At 38.9% G+C, this 9,722-nt stretch overlaps 1 protein-coding gene across 1 annotated transcript in view; it reads left to right on the top strand.

The window, feature by feature from the left end:
* Positions 1-3,474: 3,474 nt before the first annotated feature.
* Positions 3,475-9,722, top strand: part of GTPBP6 (GTP binding protein 6 (putative)) — a gene marked incomplete at its 5' end in the record, with an annotated part of 8,855 nt that continues 2,607 nt past the window's right edge. Inside the window, 5 exons of the mRNA XM_014527286.2 lie at positions 3,475-3,634; positions 5,509-5,579; positions 7,002-7,132; positions 7,930-8,000; positions 8,491-8,649. Coding sequence (XP_014382772.2) covers positions 3,475-3,634; positions 5,509-5,579; positions 7,002-7,132; positions 7,930-8,000; positions 8,491-8,649 — 592 coding nt within the window. The remainder of the gene's footprint in view (positions 3,635-5,508; positions 5,580-7,001; positions 7,133-7,929; positions 8,001-8,490; positions 8,650-9,722) is intronic.

Consider the following 9,722-nt stretch of genomic DNA (forward strand, 5'->3'; position numbering starts at 1 on the left):
CTGGGGCGCCTTTCACAGCTGGGCGAGTGCTGGGCCGGCCCCGGGGCTGCGGCAGGACGAGCAAGGGGCTTCGTTGCTGCACCCCGGGGGGCGCTGGGGGCCCCGCGCGCGGCGCTGGCCTTGCCAGGGTCCTGGCTTTGTCTGATCAGAGAAAACCCCCAACTTCTGGATTAAAAAAAGGAACCTGAAATCCACAGTTTTTCATCATCAAAATTAGAGAGAGAGAGAGCTATCGATCTACACCGATACACAGATATACATCTATCTAAATCTATATATTACTGGTGCTTCATTTTGATTAGAGAAAATCCACATTTTTCTGTGATCAAAACTATGTATGTATATCTATATCTAGGGAGAGTAATGTATATAGACATATATCTGTGTATATATCCACACTTTTCCCTGATCATAAAGAAGCACCAGTAATACACAGATCGAGATGGAGATATATATGTCTGTCTCAGAGAAAACCAGGATCCCTGGTTGTTACTGAATGCATCGAGTCTGTTGGTGCATGACAATTGCTGTCTTCCAGCAGATGTCCGTGTCTCGTGTATCAGTGTCCCTGCGCGTCAAAAGGGCAGCGGGTGCTTTATCAAAAGCTCTGGGAGTATGGGGGGGAGGGTACTTTAATTAGAGTGGCTCCGAGAGCTGCTCTAATTAAAGCACTGCCACAACAAGGATTGGGCCCCTCGCAGCTACCCCCGCTGTCTGTCCTGAGGACTGGCGTGTGTCGGGTCGCCTTCCCCTAACTTAGCCCCTACTGCATCTGTGGGATGTTACATTTGTTGAAGTTTGGTAAAGTTAGAACATGCTGTGAGCATTTGCAGATTGAGGGTTAATGCCATTTCTTGCCTGTGCAGCTCTGACTTGCCGCTAGAGGCCTGGTGAGTAAGGGTATGGCTAGGAGCCAGGACACCTGGCCTCTAGTCCTGCTTGGGGTGAAGAGAGGGACTGGGAGAGGTGCATCCTGGGATGCTGGAGGACTGCATATTGCTCAGTTTATCTCCAGAGAGCGTGGAAAAATATCTGAAGTTACCCTAACAAGCTAGGCAGCATGGCCCAAGGTTAACTCACCTGAAGTGGCATGAGTTAAAAGAGTTTTTAGACATGGATGCTCATGTTTGAAGTGCCCTTAATATGATCTGAGTGTAACGTGTAACTTCCCCCTGAGATATTGTTCAAAAAAGAAGCATGTTCATAACAACTCTTAGGCCCTTATCTTGTAAACTATGCACATGATCAGCTGTGCTCAGGGCTTATCTTTACTGCTGTGTTGGATTGAACTAACACCTCTGTAGGCAGTCTGGCCCAAAGATAAGCGGTCACACCACAAAACTATGCTCACATTACACAGAGCCTAGCAACACAAACTAGTTGAATTCGTGTTACTTGAAAGTTAGCAATACTCAAATCTCAACCCACATATTCTGATGATCCAGCTAGCTTGAAGTTAAAGCAACATTTCACTCTATCCGGCAATCAGACTGAGCAGTGATGACAAGTCCTTGCTGAATTCATTCATTCAGTGAGATTTGATGTTTGTGTATCCCTCATAGCTAGGTAACAGACCTTGCAATCTCCCACCTGTTTAGGGTGATAAGAACTTGCTTTTGGGTGAACCTGCTCCAAATCCAAATTTCTGTAGAAGAGTAACAGAAAGCATTAAGATCACGCAGAGGTATTTTACATTTGCACCTTTCCCTGGTTCCCTGCAAATAAAAGTGATGACATTTGTAATAAGTACAGTAACTGCCATCAGATTTTAAGATACCATCCATGCGTTGCCTCTCGATCAGTTTTAAAAAACAGCCGTTGCAGCCAATTTGGTGAGCAAAGTGTCTTGTTCAGTGTAATTTTAAGCTCTAAGTTTAAGTTGTGGAACTTCCCCCACTTTCTACACCCTGATTTATCTCCTATCTAGGAATTTTATCCTGATAATCAGTCTAAAACGTCCCAATTTGTCAGTGTTGTGGCCACAACAAATGTTGCAAACTACTGTCGTGTGACTGAGGGGGCATGAGACAGATTTGGTGATTTTTCAACCATTTCCATGCCATAGTCTCATGTTCCCCCTTGAGGTTTAAAAAAAGGGAAAATGGTCATGACCCCTGCTTACAACCCGCTAAATATTTCGAACTTATTCTCCCACCCAAAAAAATCCCAGTTACCTTGCATTTATAAAGAACATGAAAATTTGAACAAAAGTCAAAGTATTTAAACAGACAAACATTTTTTTAGAAAAATAAAATGTTTTTAAATAGCAAGAACATCTCTTGCATTTAGGGAAAAGTGGATACTATTTTTTTTACAACAGTCTCATTCTATTTCCTTATTTAGAAAACTTAAACCTCAGTTGTATGATCTGATTTGCCAGGATCATCGCTATGACTATATAGAGTCCCATTAAAATGAATGAGATCTGCAAGGGGCAAAAGACTGCCCAAATGAATCAACACAGCACTGATGCCCTGTTTGCTATGTTTTCAGTAAAGCAAGAATGAACTTGGCTGCCTTGTGATACTGCTGTTGTGGATGAACCAGCATAATCAATATCAGTAATAATGTGCCCAACTCTAGAAATTCTTTAAATATTTTTTCTAAGCATTGAAGAGCTATTCAGGTGGTGTTTTGCTGTCATTCTAAAATGGAGAGGGGGTGGTGACAGTTCCATCATCTGCCTGTGTAGGTCTTTTAGGACACCTATAAACATGCTGGGGGGGTGGCGTTTTAATTAGAGAGGCTCCTGAAAATGGCAGTAGGGGCACTTTAACTAAAGCTCAGTGAAAGAGCTTTAGTTAAAGCACCTACACTGCCATTTTGAAGCACGGGGACGCTAACTACACAAGATGCTGCCGCACACTGGAGCGTTCTGATTAGAAGGCTCCAGCAGACTCGATGATTAATCAAGACCATGTCAGAGCACATGTTATGTGTCAGAACACATGTAAATAAGTGCCCTTAGGTTCCAGGTACAGTGTTGATACAATATGCAACATAATTTCCTTATTGGTGACAGAATTAAGAGCTTTTATGCCAGTGTAACTTATATCAGCTCTCCAAATGGAATAAGCTGGGAGTTGGCAGCCTCCCGTCTGCAGAGCCATTGAATTCAGTCTGCAGAACAGGGTAGGGGGCTTTGCCTCTGCCACACCATGACTAGGCAGCGGGAAGAAGCTGCGGACAGGTCCTAGCACCAGCCTGGCTTTGACCCAAACTGCAAACAGAAAATACTGCTGACCCCTAAAATAAGCTATACTGGCAAAAGGACCTTTTTTGATAATAAAACTACATCTGAACTAGGACTTTACAGTATAACTGTGCTGGTTAGGGAATGCATTTTTTTTCACTCTCTTAACTAACTGTGCCAGTAGAATTAAGTGTAGACCAGACTTGCATACTTTTCTTGTGTACTTACTGAAATGTGAGAAATTTGTGTGCAAAGGGGGGGACTGTGTACTATAACCTTTTCTTTTTTTTCCCCATGTGACAGCTGAATTACAGGTAGCAGAAGCTGTTGCTCTTGTAAATACCCTCCATAACTGGACAGTGTTAGATAAAATAATTCTTCCTACAAAAAATCTTGACCAGAAGCTTATTTTTGGGAAAGGAAATTTTCAAATTTTGACAGGTAAGAAAACCAAGGATGTCTTAAACAGAGTACAGAAGCAACTTTAGCTAAGATCAGTGCCAGTGCTGGAGAGGACTATGGGTATAGACAAAGATACACTTGGAGCAACGTCAAATAAAGAAGAACACAGTAATTGTTAGACTTTAATTTCTGTGCATGAGTGATGACAGGGAGCTAAATCGCCTCAGCTTTGCCCCTGAATGAAGCAGTGGTAAAGCTTAAGCAGTTTTGTTTCGCATGTATCACTACAGGCTCATGTACACCCACTGGTAACATCCAGTAATAACATTTACAGCTGCTGCCCAGTGCCAAGGAGCTCCCGATGTATATTTGTCCATACCCTAAAACTTTACCCCGTGGCCTGTTTATAGATGGGCTTCTTAGACACTTATTTCATAGATTTCATAGACATTAGGGCTGGAAGGGACCTCGGAAGATCATCGAGTCCAGCCCCCTGCCCAAGGGCAGGAAGTCAGCTGGGGTCATAGGATCCCAGCAAGATAAGCATACAGTTTGCTCTTGAAGGTGTTCAATGTAGGCGCTTGAACCACCTCTGGTGGCAGGCTGTTCCAGACCTTGGGGGCTCGGACAGTAAAGAAATTATTTATTATTAAAAACATGTAAAATGAATCAGAGGATAGAAATAACCACATCTCTGAGAAAATGTGATATATGCATTTATTTGAAGTAAAATTAAGTAACCAACTTATGTAGTGATGACAATTTGTATCATTTTTTTGACCCAGGTCAGTAGTGATTAATATTTAGTGATTGTCCGATGAGCTGTATGAAGCAAGTTATTTTTTTAGTGCAGTTCCAAATTTTCACGACATAAAGAAGCATCCCAGTTAGCATACTTGCTGACAATTGCAGCACATAATCCTATTTCTAGGCCCATTAAATACATAGGTTTATCATATTTCCTTGCATGCGACGTACCCCCAAATAAGACATGCACCTTCTTTTTTTCTGTTTTATGACTTGTAAAACACATTTCCAGAGTTATGAGTTCTGCTCCATGGAGCATCCAGGAAGTGTGGCATCCCAGGAAACAGTTTGAGTGAGGCAACAGAAGATTCCTTGTGTGGCAGAAAAGTAGCAAAGTTAGGCTCCAGATCTTTGCAAGGACAGTAGCAAGACTGTTGCTACTTTAGTATAAATAGTTTTTTATATGACTTCCTGTAAATAATAAAGTGTTACTTTCACATTACAAGCCTTATCAAGATACTGCAGACTTCAGGCAGCGGAACATTTGCCCTAAGCCAGTTCAGTTGTTGCTTTAGGCACAAGATACAGTGCTCAGCCAATACATACTGCAAATACCTTAGTGGCTGGGAGAGGGTTAATGCTAGGCTCTGCTTGCTGGAGTTAAGAGATCAGCAACAGTTTAATGCTAGTTTCTGCTTGCTGGAGTTAAGAGATCAGCAACAGCCATCCTGGCAGCCATTACAACATACCTTTTCCCTGCTTCTATGCTAGCAAAGAAAAAATTCAGCTTCCTTACTCAAGACATGCCTCCCAATTTTGGAGGGCTTGTTTTTCAGAAAAAGGGGCACACATGTGTGAATAAATACAGAATTCTTCCACCCTTTCAGCTAGTTCCTCTAGAATTTGCTTAAAGAAAATTGTCAGTATAGTACTTGAAAGCATGCACTGCTGCCAGTGAGGCATCTGGTCCAAGAACAAAGAATGTAGTTCTCTTTTGCTTAGTCTAGTGTTCCAGGAGCATACACTTGCCTTTAAAAAGACAAGTGTATGCACTTGTATGTATACACTTGCCATTAAAAATATATGTAAAGTATCATTAAAATAGTCTGTTTGCATGTGTTTGATATTGACCATTCCAAATTACACCATGCAATTCTCTATTTTAGAAAAGATTAAAAGATTACCCCAAGCAACAGCTGTCTTTTTGAATTTAGAAAGAATATCTACACTGACAAAGGTAAGTAAAATAATATTTAAATGTGTTCTTTAGTTTCCAGAGACTGAATTTGGAATGTAGTGATATAGAGGCCAAATTATGACTCAAAAGCTATACATGATTGGCATTCAAAGTCAATTGGACCAAGTTTATCCTGCACCCATTGACTGATTTCATTGGACATTGTGTCCTTTTCCTCCATGGTTGAATTTCACTTGTCAACAATCTGATAACCATTTAATCTGGGTTCTGCCACCAACTGTTAAATAAAATCCAAAATGAATCTGTAAAATGAATCTGATCTTTAAATATATTTGAATTTGTATGTGCTTCTATTTTTACACTTAAAACGCAAATGTTTTAAAGGGACAATATTTTATTACAGTCTATTAAAAACACCCTATGCCTGCCTTACTAATGAGCCCTTAGATTATTAAAACCCAAAGAATTTAAAATTTAACTCCATTGTTCACTTTTTGTCTGCTTTTATTGTTTGTACTCTATTTAGGACACTCAAAACTATGGGTTCTTGAACCTTTTATGTATTACAGGGATAAGTACTTTTAGAAATGCCTAGATAGACATCCAGATGTTCACATAGAAATTTCTAAGTCTCTCACAGAAACCCAGCCTGAGATATCTGTATTCCAGATGTGTGAAGAGAATGCTATTCTTTTACAAACAGGTTTTATATAGATTTTAAAAGATATGGATGGAGCTGGTAAACAAATTTCAAATTCCATTTTTTAACAAAATGTTGAGACAACCTTTCTCTCAACATTTTTTCACATTTTCCAGCCTTTCCCTATTTATGAATGTTTTCTGTTGATTGTAGGCTTTGTAACAACTTCTTGGATATAATTTAACCCAGCCCCGAGTCTTCAAAGTATTTAAGCATGTCTAATAACTTTAAGTACCTGAGTAGCTCCACTAATTTCAATGGGATTCCTTTCCTGTTAAACTATCTTCCTGAATTGGGTCTATTATCCTTTTGAATTAATGTAACCAGCCTATGTAAAACTAATAAAAATAAGTTTTTTACTCAGTTCTGGGGTGTTCTTTTCTGCCTTTATAAGATCCCTTCCTCATTCCCACAAAAGCCTATTCTTTCTCCCAAGAGTTAGTAGATGATTTCCTCAATGCATTTTTTCAGGAACATGAGTTGTCCTAAAAGCTTGATTCAGAATTCATTGAAGGCAACATTGGGCCTTGGATCAAAAATTTGGGAACAAAGTTGTTGCATCTGAACTTCACTTTCAGTTGGGATTTCACTTCTTACATGCTCTGGGTCTTAACTAGCCACCTGAACAAGAGCCTGAGGTCCTCTGAACCTAGGGCTTCATTGGCTACAGATACAGTTTAATATCATGAAACTGGTGCTTGCAGATTAACTGATAGACATTGTAAAAAACCTTCAGGTTATCTTATCTTACATTTTTAAAGAAAGAACTGGAAGATGCCTGGGGCGTGAAGGTTTTTGACAGATACACAGTTGTCCTTCATATTTTTCGTTGCAATGCTCGGACTAAGGAAGCAAAACTTCAGATAGCATTGGCTGAAATCCCACTTCTCAGGTACCTCAAGCTGCATAAATCAGGCATTAATTTTCTGATATATTAGTAAAGGCTTTTCTTCACAATGAGTACAATGGTAATGCTCTTCTTTAAGAAAAAATGCTAAGGTTGTTTATTGTCTAATATGCTTTTATGCATTTTGTACCATGACTACTTAGAACACATTAGAATACAGCTTTATTTTAAGCTTTTTACTGTTGACCAGCAAAAACAGAGAGTGTTCATTAGCTGTTCTTACCACATACCTTTCTAATGAGAATTATTAGTTCCTCCCCATCAAAGTAACCTACCAGGGACATCGGCAGCAAGTTTATTGATTGAACAATATGTGGCACATCTTTTAACAGACAGTCAAGGATAATAAACCAGTATCAAATACTGGTTGGTTTAACCAAGTAAGATTTAGCCAGGAAGGATGCAAGACATTTATTCTCTGCATTGTTTTATTTTTATATATTTTATTTTGTATCTTGCAATTTCTACACATAATGGAAGTCAGCAGGAGTTACATATGTATATGACTTGCCCCTTAAATTTCAGCTAAGTCCACTTTTCTGCTATTGTTATTTGCTAACCGTGGGGTTTTTTGGTTAAGAGCCATGGTTGAGAGGTAGGACATCTGGATTCCACTCCCAACAATTATCTTGGGGCAAGTTGCTTATTTTCTCTGTGCCCCAATTTCCCCATCTGTAATATTTAGGCTTTACAGCATACCCATGTTTGCAAGGTGATGTTAATATTCCTTTAATTAAAAGCCGACTGTACTAATATAAAGGTTATTCTTATTCCACTGCCAGATCAAATTTGAAAACTGAGGTATCTCATTTAGATCAGCAAAGAGGTGGATCAAGATACATCATGGGTTCAGGTAAAGTGTAAATACTTATGATAATTACAGGATAGCTATAATCTATAACCTTTAGAAACTTGTGTTTGTCGTGGACAAAGAAATTGAGCCAGGAACCTCACAATAAGCAAATCTGAGACTCCTGGTAAGGTTTTCTGAAAAAATTAAAGTTTATAGCCCTAGTAAAGTCCCAGTTTATACTAAACAATCAAGTTGCCATGTGCCAAGACTGAGTTATTTTTAATTAATATTTTAAAGCACATGAGGAAATGGTAGCTGCCCTTCAAGGTAATAAGCAGCCTAAATGACTGTAAGTTAGTTCTTAGGATTTTAACAGTCAACTGTAACTTTATCTTGTTTCTGTCTTAATTGAGCAACTGAATCCATGTATTCTTGGGAAAGCTTCAAATCCATATTATTAACTGTCATTGCCTGAGTAGTTCTACAATGCAATTTATTTGCTTCATTTCTGTTTTGGTTGCTCAATCACTTACTAATTTGTATTTTTCAGGTGAGACTTTCTTGGAGACTCAGACTCGTCTCTTGAGAGAGAGAGAATTAAAAATTAGGAATGCCTTGGAGAATTTAAGAAGAAAAAGATCTATACTCAGAACTCAGCGTCAAAAGCGTGAGTTCCCAGTGATCTCAGTAATGGGCTACACTAATTGTGGTAAGAAGAAATTCTTGAAATTATTACACAAAAGTAATTTACATTTGTAATATTAATTAGAAGCTTTTCAGCATGGTATGGGCTTTATATTTTATTCGACTTCATTGTTTAATAAATAGTAGCGAAAAAAATTGTTAAAAAGATGAATAACGCTTGCTGTTTGTTTGTGAGACCTTTTGCATTGTTACAGCCATGTTTTGCTCTGGATAAATTCCTAGCTTCTAGTCCCGGCAATTGGTGGTCTGCAAACACTACTAAAGGATGTTAGGTTTCTCGACACATGTTCTTATCACTGGTCAAAAGAGAAAGAGAAATTATACATTTTGAACCTCTGGGCAGGAAAATGGCCTTGTGATTGATGCACAGAACTTCAGGTCTGGAGGGTTGAATTCTGCTCCTGGCAGTGCCCTGGAAATGTGTGAAATAGGTACTTCCCTACAGGGCTGCTGTAGGATTTGATTAATGCATAGTGTTTTGAGAGTTGGAAACAAGAGGTGCAGAGCAGTGGCTTCTCTTCATAGAATGTTTGTGCTCTACTTTCTAAGTACGAAGGAGACTTTATCAACTTTAATTTGTTTCTTGAGATAGTATCTTTGGGTATTTCCAAACTAAATTATTTTTAGGCCCTTGTATTTCTGTCCCTCTTCAACATCTTCATAAGGAAAGACTCAAATGTTAAACAGATACTCTATTTTACCACTTTGGTAATACAAAAGCCAATATGTTTCTCTAACCAATTAAAGTCTAAGATTAATGCAGAGTTATAATTTAGAAAAAGATACCTACTTTGATTATACAAAATCATGCTTCACACATGAATGAAATATCTTGAACTAAAATACATGCCTGGCCATGTCTGCAAATGCTATGAAAATAAATTTTAGACTATTACCAGAGAAAGATTTCTTTATTACAGAGTCCACAGCATAAGAGCTATAAAGCACATATATTTTGTGCTCCTAAATACTGTGAGGTTAACTGAGCTTGAGATTCGAATTCTGTCTGCACTGTGTCAAAACAGGATTCTTAATGCTGCCACACCGGTGTCTCAAGGGACATTGGACCATTCCTGC

This window comes from Alligator sinensis, unplaced genomic scaffold (genome assembly GCF_000455745.1).
Source record: "Alligator sinensis unplaced genomic scaffold, ASM45574v1 scaffold144_2, whole genome shotgun sequence".
NCBI classification, from domain to species: domain Eukaryota; kingdom Metazoa; phylum Chordata; order Crocodylia; family Alligatoridae; genus Alligator; species Alligator sinensis.